Here is an 18,150-nt window from a genome sequence, read left to right as displayed (position 1 = left end):
CCAGAGTATAATACTAAAAATTATAGCGTATAATTTACCCTAGATTGCAAGCTATTACATAGGGGTAATTAATATGGTTAAAAACTATTTGAACCACTAAGTAATTTCTTTCTGACCCTGCAGTTTCCCAAATTCTCTCAATGTGGACAGTTCCAACTGCAAGTAGTCATCCTGTTATTATTGTTCGCACATGAATTGCTTTCCCACAACAGAACTGCAATTGCACTCATTTTGAATCAATTCAAAATCTACTTTTCCAGCTACACTTTCATGCGTGGATCTATTAATTCTCTTAGGAGCTCTCATCACTTTCCTTTATCCTTTTGGAAAGATGCTGCTTTCTAACTGTGGTGATCATGACTGTTCCTTTGCTTCCCAGCTAAGGCATTCAGAATTTATATTTTAACAATGTATTTGTTACAATTTTGAATTCTCAGGTACTATCCATTTTTATAGATTATTTGTTTCAAATAATGCCATCCTTGTCAAAATGATTAAATTTGCTTTGTTGATAATGCTTTCTAAAGTTTACAAAGTTGTAAACAGTATTTACTGAAAGAAGTTTTAAGCTGATCAAAGTATTTCAGGTCAGTGAGGCCCATAAATCAGGGAATATTTTGATTCCGTATGTTTCATTTTGGTCACTCGAGCCATTACCATTTGGCAGGGGGACCAGATTGTGTTAGTTATGTTAGCAAGCACCTGAGGCAGGAGGTACTGTCCTCCGCTACAGGGAGTCAGCAGAGAACCTGACAGCTGCAGGTGACAGCTAATTACCAGTTTCAGACAAAGACACATCCAACTGCAAAAAATGCACATTGGCACTTCTCCTTTCTAACAGGCAAAAACTGCAGACACAAAATTTTCAGATTCCTCTCTTCATCCGCAGTCTTCAAACCAAGTTATGTAAATGATTATTCTCCAACAGAAACCCAATCAAATGCAGCAGAGATTTACAAAAAAAATGCAAAAGCTGAACGTTGTAAACACAGACGACAAGCACGGTTACCCACAGCACACTGGGTAAATAGGATGTCAAGTTTATACAGTTTTAGTTCCTCCTTAACAATAGGGACTCCATGGGGCACAGGTCTAAACTAGTAAACACGATCAAACCTTTTTAGAAAGAGAGAATATGAAAAAAAAACAAACTGCTTTATGCTGTAGTCTTACAATGATTTCTCACCTACTGCTCTAACAATTTATTTTCCTTGAAGTATTAATTGAATGAATCTCTTCCCAACATTATTCAAGTCCTAAGTACTCAAACCTCTTTTTATATATTATTTATGCATGATCTCACTGATGGGGGTTGGTTAGCTCAGTTGGCAGGATGTCTGGTTTGCGATGCAGAGTGATGTTAACAGCCTCGGTTCAATTCCCATACTAACTGAGGTTACCATATGGATCCCGCTTTCTGAACCATGCCCTTTGCCTGAGATATGGTGACCCTCACGTTAAACTTATACCTGGTCTCTCTCTGATCATACAGCAGCTCTATGGTCCTCTGTGACGATGGTGACTAACTTAAAGTGGTGATATACCTCATTGATGAATATTTCTGACTAAGCAGTTTGTAGGTTGTTTAGCTCACAATCTTCTATGATTTAATTATTGATTCCCCTCCCCAACTCCTGGCCATCTTTACACAGTTTCAAATCAGGGGAAGGATATGAACCAAAACAATAATGGTCCTCTTTAGTCTCTCTGACCCAATGACGGTGTCAAATTAATTAATTTGTTTATGCTAGCAAATTTCTCCAGTTTAATTTTTAGCTCTAGTTTACCACCTAGGATTCATGACTGCAACAGTCACTACACATACAGTGGATCCAGTACAACAAGATTGTGATGCATTTAGTCAATAACTGCCTGCTTTTTAAGTCACTAGTGAAATGTGTTTTGGACATCTTGTCACATTTCATGAGGGAAACTGACATGGTCTTACTGAACCCATAGAGGAGAAAGCAGGAAGGTTCACTCATGTGGCTTGACAACTTCAAGGACTAATGAGGAAGGAACGGAGAACAGGTTTTAATCAGTAGAAACAGGGAACTCTTGCTTTGAGAGTGTTCGACGTTAACACTGTTGCACTGACATGGTTATTTTGTTTTAAAATTATTTTTCACATGATGTCACCGGTAAAGCAAAATACCTGTTTCCCAGCATGAACATTCCTCACCTTGATGTACACAAAGGTCTATGCAAAAACATGATAAACTCTGACTGAATTTGCTGCATCCAGTTCCTTCTGTTTTACCCTTCAGGCAAAGTAAATGATTAAAAAAAAGCTCTTCTACTCACCACCATATTGTAGGCTTCTGGGACATCTGTTTCAAACTGGAACTTGCCACCCTGGTAATACCCTTCATCTGTGAACAGGACATGAAGTTAGTTCTGATGGAACAAAACCACCTACAGATATTCAGTCTTCCCTGAAGTAACATGCTTAACAGCTAACAAACACTATTTGATCCATATATAAAAACACTTTTGCATAGTTTGCACCATTTACAGGCATCATATCTTGGGCAAGTATACATAATGAATTGTTGTAAAAATGACATGTTTGTCAATATTGAAGTGTTTTAATGCAAGAAAATTAATGACAGCCATTTTGTAATAGAATCATAAAGAAGTACAGCACAGAAACAAATCCTTCAGTTCCTCTAAACCCTTTCTATGCAGGTAAGTGGAGTTGAAATGCCCAGTAGTCATGATTAAATGGCAGAATGGACTCGATGGGCCAAATGGCCTTACTTGTACTCCTATGTCTTATGGTCTTATTCTGGAGGGTGACTGGAGGAAGGTGTAGGGGAGATGTCAGAGGTAGGTTCTTTACACAGAGAATGGTGGTTGCGTGGAATGCACTGCCAACAGTGGAAGTAGAGGGAGATATGTTCGGGACGTTAAAGCAACTCTTGGATAGGCACATGGAAGACAGTACAATGAAGGGTATGTAGGTTAGTCTGATCTTAGAGTAGGATAAAAGGTCAGCACAACATCAAGGGCCGAAGGGCCTGTACTGCGCTGTACTGGTCTATGTTCTATGTTTTATTTATATACCCATCCAGATGCCTTTTAAATTTTGTAATAGTACCTGCCTCCACCACTTCCTCAGGCAACTCATTCCATACACACCATCCTTTGTGTGAAAATGTTGCTCCTTAGGTCCCTTTTAAATTGTTTGTTTCTCACCTTAAACCTATGGCCTCTTGTTTTGGACTCCCACAACCCAGGGAAAGACCTTGTTTAAATTACCTTATCCATGTCCCTCATCATTTTATAAACCTTTAAAGGTCACCCCTCAGCCTCCGACGCTCCAGAGAAAACAGCCCCAGCCTGTTCAGCCTCTCCCTGTAGCTCAAATCCTCCCACCCTGGCAACATCCTTGTAAATCTTTTCATAACCCTTTCAAGTTTCACAACATCTTTCCGATAGGAAGGAGACCAGAATTGCATGCAAGATTCCAACAATGGCCTAACCAATGTCTTGTAACTGCAACCACACCTGCAACATGACCTCCCAACTCCTGTACTCAACACTCTGACCAATAAAGGAAAGCATGTTAAGCATCTTCATTATCCTATCTACCTGCGACTCCACTTTCAACGAACCATGTACCTGCAATCCAAGATCTTTGTTCAGCAATACACCCCAGGACCTACCTATTAAGTATACAAGTCCTGCCCTGATTTGCCTTTTCAAAATGCAGCACCTCACATTTATCCAAAGTAAACTCCATCTATCACTCCTCATTCAATTGGCCAAATTGATCAAGATCCAGTTGTGCTGAGGTAACCTTTTTCGCTGTCCACTTCACCTTCAATTCTGGTGTCATCTGAAAACTTATGAATCATACCTCCTATGTTCACATCCAAGTCATTTACATAAATAATGAATGGCAGTGGACCCAGCACCAATTCCTACGGCACACCACTGGTGACAGGCCTCTAGCCTGAAAAACAACCCTTCACCACCACCCTCTGTCTTCTACCTTTGAGCTAGTTTTGTACCCAAACGGCTAGTTCTCCCTATATTCCCATGTGATCTAACTCTGTTAACCAATGAGGAACCTTGACTAACCAACCTATTTTGTTTAAAATGGAAACAAAGCTTGGCAGTTAACTGCCAGTCATGGTTAGCTGGTACCTGCTCCACAGCAAGTATAGAATCATAGAAAATAGGAGCAGGAATGTTTAATGATCATGGTTAAGCATCCAACTTGACACCCTATTCCAGCTTCCTCCTGGTATCCTTCCATCTCTTTCTTCCTAAGGGGAGGTTTTAGCAATTTTAGAAGAGCTGAAAATACATAAAGACCTCAGGACCAAATGGGATTTACCCGAGGATTCTCTGGGAATCCAGGAAGGAGATTGCAGAGCCTTTGGCTTCAACAGGAGCAGTGCCAAAAGACTGGAGGATAGCAAAATGTTGTATCCTTGTTTAAGAAGGGGAGTCAAGACAACCCTGGTAATTACAGGCTAGTAATCTTTACTTCAGTTGTGGGTAAGGTTTTGGAAAAGGTTATAAGAGATAGGATTTATAATCATCTGGAGAGGAATACGTTGATTAAGGATAGTCAACATGGTTTTGTGAAGGGTAGGTTATGTTTCACAAACCTTATCGAGTTCTTCGAGAAGGTGACAAAACAGGTGGATGCGATGTATGTGGACTTCGGTAAGGCACGTGATAAGGTTCCACACGGTATGCTATTGCACAAAATATTGAGTTTCGGGATTGAAGGTGATTTAGCAGTTTGGAGTGGTGGTTGATGGGAAACGTTCATCTTGGAGCTCAGTTACCAGTGGTGTGCTGCAAGGATCTGTTTTGGGGCCACTGCTGTTTGTCATTTTTTAAAAATGATCTGGATGTGGGCGTGGAAGGATGGGTAAATAAATTTGCAGATGACGCTAAGGTAGGCAGAGTTGTGGATAGTGCCAAAAGATGTTGTGGGTGACAGAAGGACATAGATAAGATGCAGATCTGGGCTGAGAAGGAGTAAATGGAGTTTAATGCAGAGAAGTGTGAAGTAGCTCACTTTGGAAGAAGTAACAGGAATACAGGGTACTTGTCTAATGGTAAAATTCATGCAGTGTAGATGAACAGAGAGATCTGTGTGTTGAGGTACATAAATTCCTGAAAGTTGCCACCCAGGTTGATAGGGTTTTTAAAAGACAAACGTTGTGTGAGCGTTTATTGGTAGGGGACCTGAGTTTCGGAGCCACGAGATCATGCTTCAGCTGTACAAGACGCAGGTAAGGCCGCACGTGGAGTATTGCATGCAGTTCTAGTCACTGCATTACCCAGGAAGGATGTGAAAGCTTTTGAAATGATTCAGAGGAAATTTACTAGGATGTTGCCTGATATGGAAGGCAGGTCTTGCGACAAAAGGGTGAAGGAACTGAGGCTGTTTTCATTGGAGAGAAGATGGTTGAGAGGTGACTTAATTGAGATGTATAAGATAATCAGAGGGATAGATAGGGTGGACAGCGAGAGGCTTTTTCCTCGGATGGTGAAGGCTAACACGAGGGGAAATAGCTTTAAATTAAGGGGTAATAGATTTAGGACAGATATTAGGGGTAGTTTCTTCACTCAGAGTAGGAGGGGCATGGAACAGCCTGCCTGCAACAGTAGTAGACTCACTGACATTAAAGCATTTAAATGGGCATTGGATAGACATATGGATAATAATGGAACGGTGAAGGTTACATGGTCATCAGGTTATTTTCACATGTCGGTGCAACATTGAGAACTGAAGAGCCTGTACTGTGCTGTAACAGCCTATGTACTATATATGAATATATCTGACTCCAATGCCTCTACTGGTCAGGTTCCACTTGCCAACTAATCAGCACCCTCCTCTGAGTTTCCCAATACTATGATATTTATTGTGCAAGTCCTGAGGAATGCACATCAAAATGCATGTTTTTACCCCAGCAATACCAATTTGGTACCAAATAACTCCATAAAAATATCACTCTCTTTCTCACATGGTCAAAAAATGTTGCACCATATCATCCCTCTACACGCAAATCCTGCATAATATTGCACTATATCTCTCACAAATACATGCGAGTATTATAAAGGAAAATCTGGTTGAGTAGGCTAATCAACATGGAGCCTCTGTCTGACTGTCCTATTGTGTACTCATATCACGTCACCAATGCATTCTCAACCCCGCTCCAAGTAGAAATTGTGATGAATATTTGTTTTCAGAACATGAATGCACTGACACGTCTGGCACTTAAATAAAAGCAAAGTACTGCAAATGATGGATACTCGAAATAAAAATAACGTGCTGGCAAATCTCAGCAGATCTGGCAGCATCTGTGCAGTTAATGTTACAAGTACAATATGAGCATTACTGGCCAACCTTGGTTACTCTGACAAGGTAATAGGATTGCTTAAGGACGTAGTTCCATGTGGTGAATCAAGTGTAAGTATCAGTTTATTAGTGAGGGGGCACTGTCTGATGGCATAATTGGTGACTTCTACAATTGATGATAGGGAGGAGGTCAATATGGGCTAATTAGAATGAGGAAGCAACCAGGAAACATGGAACAGAAACCAAACTGCATGTGGATGGCAGGTTATCCTGAAGATCATCAGCAAACTAGTTTGGCTTTTGCAACAATACAGTGGATCGCAAGGTTACCATTCTAGGGCCAGCTTACAAATGACCAGATTAATTAAACTCCATTTCATTATTTATGGTGGGATTTGAACTCCTGACCTCAGACCACAGAAACAGAACTGAAGCTTTGCCATATCGAATGTGAACTGTTTTCTTCTTCATTCTAATCAAGAACTTACATCTAAGCTACTATGGATCACCTTATCCCGACCCCAATTACCTTAGCAACTGAGCTACAGCAATCAGCTTTCATCACCAGATTATGGCTCCTGTAGCAAAACCTAATTGTAATCAAAGTAAACCATTTGTCTTGCTGCATCACCTTTCTTAATTTGGACCTCAATGGTCAGGTATTGTGTTGAACTACTTACTGAAAACCAAAACAAAATGCATCTGCTGTATTAACCTTGATCTGGATTACAATCTTACAGACATATTATGGTTGCAAGGGATACTCTTTGCAGGGCCATTAATACAACTTTTCCAGGAAAACAAACCTGTTGGGCTTACAGAATTTGATGCCCAGGAATAAATCCTATAGTCACATGAAATGAAAAACAACATTTGACTTAACTGTTCACCTTAAATCTGTTACTCTGTCCATTGTTCCCAATCCATGGGAACACTGATTAAAACAGAGGAAAGAACAAATCCTTTCCAAAGAGATGAAAGTTATCACACCCAGGGATTGCAGAAAGAGAGTAAATGTTAGAAATTGCAGATAGATGAACTCAAACTCCCCGAGGGAAGGCAATCGTCGAGAGGCATTAGCCATGTCGACCTGTTAATCTAAAGACCCAGCAATGTTCTGCAGACCTGGGTTTGATTCCTGCCATTGGCAGATGGTGGAATTTTAATTCAATTAAAACATTTTTGAATTAAGAGTCTAAATGATGATCACGAATCAATTGTCGATGGTCAAGAAAACCCTATTTTTTTCACTAATGTCTTTTAGGAAAGGAAAATGTACCATCCTTACGTAATCTGTCTTACATGTGACTCCAGACCTACAGCAATGTGGTTGACTCTTAACTGGCTCCTGGGCAATTAGGGATGGGTAATAAATGCTGGCCTAGCCAACAACTCCCTTCATCCCATGAATGAATAAAAAAATCCTATTCAAGGGCACTGCAGGAGAATGTGGGATCACCCCAGTTTAAGCTGCTTGTCCAAAGGACATTGGGGATATTGGGATTGCCTTAGGTGGGTAAGGATGGATTTCCAAGAGTTTTCTTCAAATTAGATTCCAAATTTTTCTCTTCCACAAGTAGGAGCATCACTGAATGAGTGGCAAAGTGAAAGACTGGGAGAGTGAAAGCATGGAATGTGGAAGGGAATAAGAACAGAAAATAGGAGCAGGACCAGCCATTTGGCCCTTCAAGTCTGCTCAGCCATTCATTATGATCATGGCCCGTCACCAACCCAACAGTCTATTCTTGCTTTGATCCCTTCAAACGTTATATCCAACTCCTTTTTGGATGAGCAATCACAAGCCAAAGAGAAAGAGAAAGGCAGAGAATAATATGGCCAACTCAACATTATTTGGACTTTTGCACTGCACCCTTTTCAATATTGAGGTCTTTGGCTCCCTGTGTAGCTACTGGATCTCATTTTAATTAAATACCTAACAAAAGGCTGACCATCAACAATATCATTTATTATATTGACAGGCATCTCAAAACCACTTAAATCAAAAGGTCAAAATAATATCAGTAAGTTTAATTTGGTTGGAAAGTTAACTGCACCTGGTTTGAATAAATGGGGCATGCATTAGATAGACAGATAAACAAAAATAAACAAAAATAAAATCTTGTACAGCACAGCCTAGCCTCTGCTCACTTCATACTCTCATTAATCTTTCTTCCCTGATTCATTTTGTATTACAATTGTCATTGTGAATGCTATTAGCCAATGAGTTAGAAGGGCTGTCAGGCAAAATGAACAATCTAATCTACTCAGAGCCCTGCTGCATGTCAGCTTAGTGTGATTTAAGAGTTTTGCAAACGAGATCTCCACCCCAACAGTGTCACAGATGGTTTTAAACACTGGGATAACCTCTAATTGTAAGATCACATGAAAGAGTAAGAGCAGACCATTCAATCTATCAAGGTCTCTCTGACATTCAATAAAATTCTAGCTGATCTGACTGTGAACCCCTTGTAATCCTCAACTTGCTCATAGATCAAAAATATAATGCAAATTATCTGCAACAATCATGGCTCCCTTCTCCCTTCAAGTTCTTCCCCAGGGCAGAAGACTTGTTCCTGACCTGCTTAACGGAGGTTGCAGTAAAGAAGTGATTCACTGATCCTATTCTTCCTCTTCCCACAAGAGTGAGCTGGGCTACAGAAAGCTAAATGTGACAGTTAAATGTGACCACACTCTCAGAGGTTTGAACTGTTGATTAAAACAGGCAGTGAAAAATTATTTTCCAATCTTGTACCATTTCTTTCTCATGTGCTGTGCAATTTATGATAAAAATTGCAAAGTCACACTGATTTGAACAGTTTTCTTAGGTACTTTACGGGCGGCATGGTGGCACAGTGGTTAGCACTGCTGCCTCACAGCGCCGGAGACCTGGGTTCAATTCCCGCCTCAGGCGACTGACTGTGTGGAGTTTGCACGTTCTCCCCGTGTCTGCGTGGGTTTCCTCCGGGTGCTCCGGTTTCTTCCCACAGTCCAAAGATGTGCTGGCCAGGTGAATTGGCCATGCTAAATTGCCCGTAGTGTTAGGTAAGGGGTAGATGTAGATGTAGATGTAGGGGTATGTGTGGGTTACGCTTCGGCGGGGCGGTGTGGACTTGTTGGGCCGAAGGGCCTGTTTCCACACTGTAAGTAATCTAATCTAAACTTGTAAGTAAGTTGGTGTCACCAGTTGTTGGTCCAGCAAAACACCATTAAATGCAAGATGTAGAAGAGTCCCAGAAAGTACATCAAACATTCGGTGGGGAAAGAGAAAGGCATTGAGTCACAGAAGCTAAAATAAGCCATAACCAGGAACAGGAGCACACTCACTGGTGCAAGGAGAGCCAGAACAGGCAACTGAAAGACCAGCCAGTGTTCACCAACAAAGAAAAATTCTGCTAAACGTTAGGTCAGACAAGAGTTAAAAAGACAGAGCAGCAACAAATTAAAACTCAAACATAACAGACATTGTCTCCAAATAAATACATTACAAAATACAGAAAGTACACAGAGTGCTCGACTGCCAGCACCCATCAGAAATAGTCAAACAAAATAAACGTGACCAAAAAAAAAAGGATTGGCAAGACGCTTAACATGAGAACTGGGAAAAAGCGACTGGATCCTATATATTCAGAGATTGAGAAAGACACTAGATATAGAAATGGATTCAAACATCACTGAGAAGTATCAAATATCATTGAGGAATAATAATGAGAATATACATGCACACAGAACAATATTTAGTCAATGGGCAGGGGCCAGAAAAGGAAATAGGGAGAAATTCAAAGACAGAAACATTTTGTCTCTCTCCTGGGACGGGTTTGTTGTGTCCTAGTGTTTATTACATTAGCTATGACAACCTATCGCTAATTTGAAAAATGGAAACTAAACTAACTTCCTAAATAAAACCTAGGCTGAAGCGTAATACAATTTTATTTCTAATTAAGTGTTTCACTGTGATTTATTTTAGGATTTCTGGCATGATAATTGAACAGCCCTGGGTTTTGAAGCACTTGCATCAATCACGGAATGCAGTATTTTTCTCAGAATTTATCACATACTCAATGATGTTACCTCTGCAGCCCTGAATCCTATCTGACACATGGAATGCTTCCCCAATTCCTCTGCCCTTCCATCAAACAATCTTTGGCAAGGGAATCATCAAGTGAAAATAATTTCCTTCATGGCATCGTTCACAGAAATATATCTGTTTCAAATGCATTTGTCCATGACAGTATCAGCTGGAGTGCTCATCATATAATCATTATGGAGACAAAGTCCCAACTTCACATTGTGGATACCCTCCACTGTATTGTGTCACAGTGCTGTACAGGTCATTCTGCTATAACGCAACGGTTATGTTCCTCTGCAATCACGCGCTATAGAAAATTGTGCGATGGAAAACTGCTATACAAAATAGTGCTGTAGAAGATAGCTAACAGAAAATCACTATACCCGTTTAATAGAAAGTTTGTGTTTTCCAAACAACGTCCACAATTCGTTAATTGCATTATAGCCAATTCATGCTGACGAGACGAGCGTTATAGCAGAATGACCTGTATTAAATGGGATTGACTTCGAACTGGCATTCATGAAATGGTGTGGGACGTCAGCTGCAGACATGTATTCAAACATGATCTGTAACCTTAAGGCCCAACGTATCTCCTGTTCCAAATTCACTATCAAACCAGGGGATCAACCTTGGTTCAAAGAAGAGTGCAGGGGCTCATGCTAGCATCAGCACCTAAAAATAAGGTGTCCACTTTGGGTTTTGTCAACTCCAGACTTCATTATAAGCCTTGGTCCAAAAGTGGGCAAAAGTGGAGAACACCTGAGGAAAGGTGAGATGAGAGTGAGTGTCCTCAACATCAATATAACATGTATGGCATCAGGGAGATCTGGCAAATGAAGCCAAAGGAAATCAAGGGAAAAACTAGTTGGAGTCATCCCAAGCACAAAAGGAAGACAGTTGAAGTTGTTAGAAGTCAATAATCTCAGTCCCAATTCTTCAGAGTGGTAATCTTGGTCCAACTATTTTCATTAACAACCTTCCATCAGGATTGGGGATGTTTATTGATGATTACACAATGTTCAGCATCAGTTGTGACTCCTTAGAAACTGAAGCAGTCTGAGTCCATTTGCAACAAGCCTGGCATCATTCAGGCTGAGACTGTGTCAAGTAATAACCATCTTCGAACAACACAGAATCTAACCACGCCCCCCCCCCCCCCCCTTGATGTTCAATCGCACACCATTTGCTAAATCTCCTACCATCGACATGCGGGGAGTTACAATTAACTAGAAACCAAATCAGACCAGCTATATAAATACCGTGGCTAGATGAGCAGGTTGGAAGCAAGAAATTCCACGGTAAGTAATTCATCTCATGACTATCTACAAGACAAAAGTACTTGAATAAACTGTACTTGCCTGGATAGGTGCAGCTGTAATAATTAAGGAGTTGACACTATTTAGGATAAAACAGCCTGAATGATTGGTTCCCATCTGCCACTGATGCTAGCGACAGCAGTAATCACACACAAGATGTGCTATAGCTGTTCACCAAGATTACTTTGACACCATCTTCCAAACCCATGGCCTCTACTACAGGGAAGAAAGGGCAGCATATAAGGGCCAGCACCAATCTTAAGATCTCCCTCCAAGCCACACACTATCATGATTTGTAACTAATCATTCCTTCACCATTTTGGGTCAAAATCCTGGAACTCCCTTCCTATTAGCACTATGGCTGTACCTATCCTCCTAAGATCTATAGTGGTTCAAGATGAGGAATCCAAAACTAGGTGGCATAAGTTTAAGGCGAGAGAGGAAAGATTTAAAAGGGATCTATAGGGCAACCTTTTCATGCAGAGGGTGGAGCACGTATGGAATGAGCTGCCAGAGAAAGTGGTAGAGGCTGGTACAATTACCACATTTAAAAGATATCTGGATGGGTTTATGAATAGGAAGGATTTAGAGGGATATGGGCCAAATGCTGGTAAATGGGCTAGAACAAACAGAGTTGTTACCTCTGGTTTGTTACCGGTGCCACATGCTAATGAGGTGAGGAATAGGGAGAGAGAGTAGTTGAACATGTGGCTACAGGGATGGTGCAGGAGGGAGGGATTCAGATACCTGGATAACAACAGTCCTTTTGTATGTTATAGTGGACAGCAGTCCCTGTGTGTATAATTGGGGCTCATTCTGGGGTAGGTGGGACCTCTACAAATGGGATGATCAACACCTGAACCAGAGGGGTACCAAAATCCTGTTGGGGGGGGGGGGGAATATTTACTAATGCTTTTCAGAAGGGTTCAAATTTAGCAGGGGGATGGGAACCTGAATTGTAGTTCCGCTGTACAGGAGGTTGAGAGTAGCAAGGTCATGAATAAGATTTCAAGTTTGCAGGAGTGTGCTGGCAGGTAGGAGGCTGGTTTGAAATGGGTTTATTTCAACACCAGGATTATCTGGAATAAAGTGGGTGAACTTGCAGCATGGGTTGGTGCCTGGGACTTCGACGTTGTGGCCATTTCGGAGACGTGGATAGAGCAGGGACAGGAATGGTAGTTGCAGGTTCCGGGGTTTAAATGTTTTAGTAAAATCGGGGAAGGTGGTAAAAGAGGGGGAGGTGTGGCTTTGTTAATCAAGGACAGTATTAAGGTGGCAGAAAGGACATTTATGAGGATTCATCCACTGAGGCTAGAAACAGGATAGGAGAGGCCACCCTGTTGGGAGTTTTCTATAGGCCTCTGAAATATTCCAGTGATATAGAGGAAAGAACTGCAAAGATGATTCTGGAGAGAAGCAAAAGTAAATTGTTATGGGAACTTTAACTTTTGACTGGCAATGTTATAGTTTGAGTACCTTAGATGGGTCAGTTTTTGTCCAATGTATGCAGGATGGTTTCCTGACAGTCTGTAGATAGGCCAACAAAAGCAAGGCCAGATTGGATTTGGTACAGGCCAGGTGTTAGATTTAAAAGGTAAGTGAGCACTTTGGTGATAGTGGCCATAATTCAGATAAATTTACATGAGTGATGGAAAGGGATATATATATACCACAGGGCAAGTATTATAGCTGGGGGAAAGGCAATTATGATGCGATTAGGCAACGTTTAGGATGCATAGGATGGGTAAGGATCCTTGATAATTACGTACTTGTCAGGCAGGGAGGAAGTGGTGGAGTGAGGGAACCATGTTTTACTAAAGAAGTTGAACCTTTTGTCAAGAGGAAGAAGGAGGCTTATATAAAGATGAGACATGAAGGCTCAATTAGGGTGCTTGAGAGTTACAAGTTAGCCAGGAAGGACCTAAAGAGAGAGCTAAGAAGAGCCAGGATGGGACATGAGAAGTCTTTGGCAAATAGGATCAAGGAAAACCCTAAAGCTTTCTATAGGCATGTCAGGAATAAAAGGATGACTAGGTTATGATTAAGGGCCACTCAAGGACAATAGTGGGAAGTTGTGCGTGGAGTTTGAAGAGATGGGAGAGGCACTAAATTAATTATTTCATCAGTATTCAGACAGGAAAAAAGGAAAATGTCAAGGAGAATACAGGCTATTAGACTAGAAAGGACCAAAGTGTCAGCAAATGTGGCAAGTGTGAAAATAGATAAGTCCCCTGGGCTAGATGGGATTTATCCTTGGATTCTCTGGGAAGCTAGGGAGGAGATTGCAGAGCCTTTGGCTTTGATCTTTATGTTGTCATTGTCTACAGGAATAGTGTCAGAAGACTGGAGGATAGCAAATGTTGTCCTCTTGTTCAAGGACAGTAGAGATAACGCTGGTAATTATAGACCCGTGAGCCTTACTTCTGTTGTGGACAAAGTTTTGGAAAGGATTAGAAGAGATAGGATTTATAATAATCTAGAAAGTAATAATCTGATTAGGGATAGTCAACACCCTTTTGTAAAGGGTAGGTCATGCCACACAAATCTTGTTGAGTTCTTTGAGAAGGTGTCCAAACATGTGGATGAGGGTAAAGCACTTGATGTAGTGTATATGGATTTCAGTAAAGTGTATGATAACGTTCCCCATGATAGGCTATTGCAGAAAATATGGAAGCATGGGATTAAGGGTGATTTAGCAGTTTGGATCAGAAATTGGCTAGCTGTAAGAAGACAGAGGGTGGTGGTTGATGAAAAACCTTCATCCTGGAATTCAGTTACTAGTGGGGTACCACAAGGATCTGTTTGGGGCCACTGCTGTTTGTCATTTTTATAAATGACCTGGATGAGGACGTAGAAAGATGGGTTAGTAAATTTGTAGATGACATTAAACTCAGTGGAGTTGTGGATAGTGCGGAAGGATGTTGCAGGTTACAGAGGGACATAGATAAGCTGCACAGCTGGGCTGAGAGGTGGCAAATGGAGTTTAATGTAGAAAAGTGTGAGGTGATTCACTTTGGAAGGAGTAACAGGAATACAGAGTACTGGGATAATGGTAAGATTCTTGGTAGTGTAGAAGAGCAGAGAGATCTCAGTGTCCATGTGCATAGATCCCTGAAAGTTACCACTTAGGTTGATAGGGTTGTTAAGGCAGTGTACGGAGTGTTAGCTTTCATTGGTAGAGGGGTCGAGTTTCGGAGCGATGAGGTCATGCTGCAGCTGCATTTGGAGTATTGCTTACAGTTTTGGTCATTGCATTATAGGAAGGATGTACACCTCTACGACTCTAAGTAGTCTAACTTTCATCAAAACAATTGGGGTGGACAATAAATACTGGCTCAGCCAATGATGCTGAAAACCTGTGAAAGAATGAATAAAATCTTAAAACCACCTTCTAATTCCTAGGGATGCAGAGGCAGTGGTTCCAAATGCAAAAAACTGTTTGATCCATCACCATGTTCGTTCTTTTATACCTTGATCTCAAAACTGCTTTCTTCCCATAAAAGATAAAGTTGCCATGGCTCCACCAGACCTCAGGGCTGCTGTGTTATTAGAAGAGTGACAAATGGTGGTTTAACTAGAGGATCACCATGCCTCAGCTGAGGCAAGGGGAGAGGCTGGGAAGGAGAGTGCTTTAACCTCAGCCACGGCAGGAAGTCAACCCATATGGTTGGCACGACGTTGCATCACAAACCAGTTGTACAGCCAACTGAGCAACCCAGCCCCATTGCCTTTTGCCCACTAATTCCAATTTTCTTGCACAACTTTCTTCCTTTTTCCAATCAAACAGTGGCCCAGTTCTGGCAGTTAGGACAATCAAATTTATTGTTGGTATTGAGTGCTGCTATGTTGAAAATGGTTTGGAATTCTTGTAGTGAAGATCACTGACAGCAATAAAGCAGTATCATTTCGAAGTGCACCAATTCTGCAAGTATTTGGTTTATAGAGCAGAAAAACACGAAAATCCATTTGAATTCTTTCACTGCTCAGCCACTCATTTGCAATGTAAATTTGCTCCCTTGAAACAAACAATGCCTAACTCAACAGGCAACCTGATTAACATGATTCACTGCCAGCAAGCAGAATTAATTATATACGTGAATACAGTTTGTTGGTATAGCATTATGAAACATAGATAGCGATTAAGTATTTGCTTACAGTTCAGACATACATCACTGACAGAAGTTACAGCAAAACAAGGCCATTCATCCTTTTGTGCTTGCGTTAGAGGAAGCTGCACAATAAAAATGGGTGGCTTTGAACCCATTCCACTGTCCTTTCCCTTCAAAAGTCTTTAACCAATTTGTTTTAAAACAATGTTTTGTGTCTCAATAGCTCCTTACTTGGTAAGGACCCTTTATGTGAAAGCATTTGGTCCAACTTGCCCTTTACAGGGCAGGCGGAAGGGTGAGGTGTTAGTGGAAGGGAAACGTAGAGGATGAAGGATGGGGTGCAGAGAGCAAAGTTGGCGTGCGGGGGAGGGGGCGTAGGAAGAGATTGGCGTATGGGGAGGAGACTGGGGAAGAGGATAGGAGGATGGCAGCATGTGGGGGAGGGGGACAGGAACAGAAAGAGTGGCATGTGGGGGGAGCAGGACGCAAAGAAGAGCAGCATGTCAGGGATGGGGACAGGGACGGGAGGAGAACAGTGCAGATGGCTATAGGGGACAGACAAGGAAGAGTGGCCAACAGGGGAATGGACATGTGCATGCCAGGTGGGTCCAACAAGGGAATATGTGTACAGGCTGTCAGACAGGAGAATGGGAAAGGGACAAATTGAGAAAAAAAGGCTGTGATTGCTGAGAGCAGAGGTTTGATCATTGGAGCATGATTGGTTAGAGTGGTGGATTGGAACTATTGAAGGTTGAATGTTGTCCAGGAACAAAGAGTAGAGGGGGGACTTTTATACATGGAAGTTGCTCAGCAAATTAACTCAGTCAAAAACAAAATCATATCCTCCTGACCAAGCAACATAAATCTTCTGCCCAAAAAAAAACACAGATCTTACATAATCAACAACAACTGCATCCTTTCCATTCCACAAGCACAAACAATCTTCCTCCTAATCTATATGCATAGACATAGCTCCTCACATTCCATCAAGAACAGCACCTATTAAGTATTTAGAAGAATAGCAACAATCACAGCTGAAATAAGAATAATGAATGAAGAAATCAGTCTTTAATCAAAGAATTTCAAGATAATTGTGACAACAATTTGATAGCAGTGATCCTGATATTAAATCTCCTACATATGTAGCCAGTAAAGAACGCTTTGCTGTTACAATCAGCCCACACTTGCTTGCAACGTTATATTATTACTCACTGTTAGGATGAAGAAGCAATCTTTAGCACAAATCAACTAATAATAGCCCTGACATCAGCATAGAGGTATACTGGCTGATGAACATGGTACTGGGATATCATGTTTAGCAGGTTTTACAAAATTAGATATGAATCTATCCTCAAAGTCTCTCATTCTAAAGGTCACTATTAAGGAAGACTGCCTGAAAATTCCGCAAACATTTCGCAACAAGCCAAATATTCTCAAAAGTTAAATGCATTGCCAAAACCTTGTCATTGCATTCTAGCTTTCACGAATCTTGGCATTTTGCAATCTGAACAGCATAGACTGGTTCTCCTGGAAATGTGCTTATAGTGATTGTAACGAGTTCAGCCAGGGGGACCTCAGAGTGAGTTCCCTGATTGGACCAGATTAATAGCCCCAATCAGGAATACCTCATTGATATAAACGGATGATTGTCAGGGATATTGAACCACTGGAACGCCTGACTTAGTGACAGGCAGTGTTATTGTCAAAGGCCATACATTTGTAAATAATTAGTGATGAGATATCAGCCTCTGAGTTATTATACTGGCATTGAGTGTAAAGCATGATCCTGAAGAAACTTGCTTGCAACAATTTTAAGGTTTGGGGATAAGTATTTTCTTGCACCATGCCTTTGTTTGGGAAGCTTGACTCATTTGACCCTGCTGTCAAGGACTGAGCCCAGTATGTGGAAAGAACACATTATTTTTCTTGGCAAACGACATTGTGACAGTTGAAGAATGGGTAATTCTCCTCATAGTTTGTGGAGTTGCAGCTTTTTCTGTCATTAGGAGTCTAAAGTTTCCTGAGGCACGTAACATTGAAACCTTTCAATAATTGATTGACATAATTAGGGAACATTATCATCCCAAGCATTCTTTTAAGTCTGAGCACTATCGCTTTTACTTGGCAAATTGAGGACCAAAGAAATCAAAGACTTTGACTAGGTTAAGACGACTGGTTTAACTTTAAATGAAATGCTTTGACACCATCTAGTAAGTGGGATTAATGATGTAAATATGCAAAAATGTCTACTGGCTGAAGTTCAACTGGATTTAAAGCAGGTGCTACAACTTGCTTTTTCACTGGAAAACGTGGCAAGTGGAGAATGCGAGT

General features: G+C 41.1%; 1 protein-coding gene across 4 annotated transcripts in view; it reads right to left on the bottom strand.

Annotated features, from left to right (window-relative positions):
* LOC140481858 (NEDD8-conjugating enzyme UBE2F) overlaps positions 1 to 18,150 on the bottom strand; it is a 366,423-nt gene that overhangs the window by 34,400 nt on the left and 313,873 nt on the right. For all 4 annotated transcript variants that reach the window (XM_072578432.1, XM_072578431.1, XM_072578434.1 and 1 more), the window contains one exon: positions 2,305 to 2,372. In XM_072578432.1, the coding sequence (XP_072434533.1) occupies positions 2,305 to 2,372 (68 nt within the window). The remainder of the gene's footprint in view (positions 1 to 2,304; positions 2,373 to 18,150) is intronic.

Source organism: Chiloscyllium punctatum, chromosome 10, assembly GCF_047496795.1.
Source record: "Chiloscyllium punctatum isolate Juve2018m chromosome 10, sChiPun1.3, whole genome shotgun sequence".
Taxonomy (NCBI): Eukaryota; Metazoa; Chordata; class Chondrichthyes; order Orectolobiformes; family Hemiscylliidae; genus Chiloscyllium; species Chiloscyllium punctatum.
This window is presented reverse-complemented; position numbering and strand designations above follow the sequence as displayed.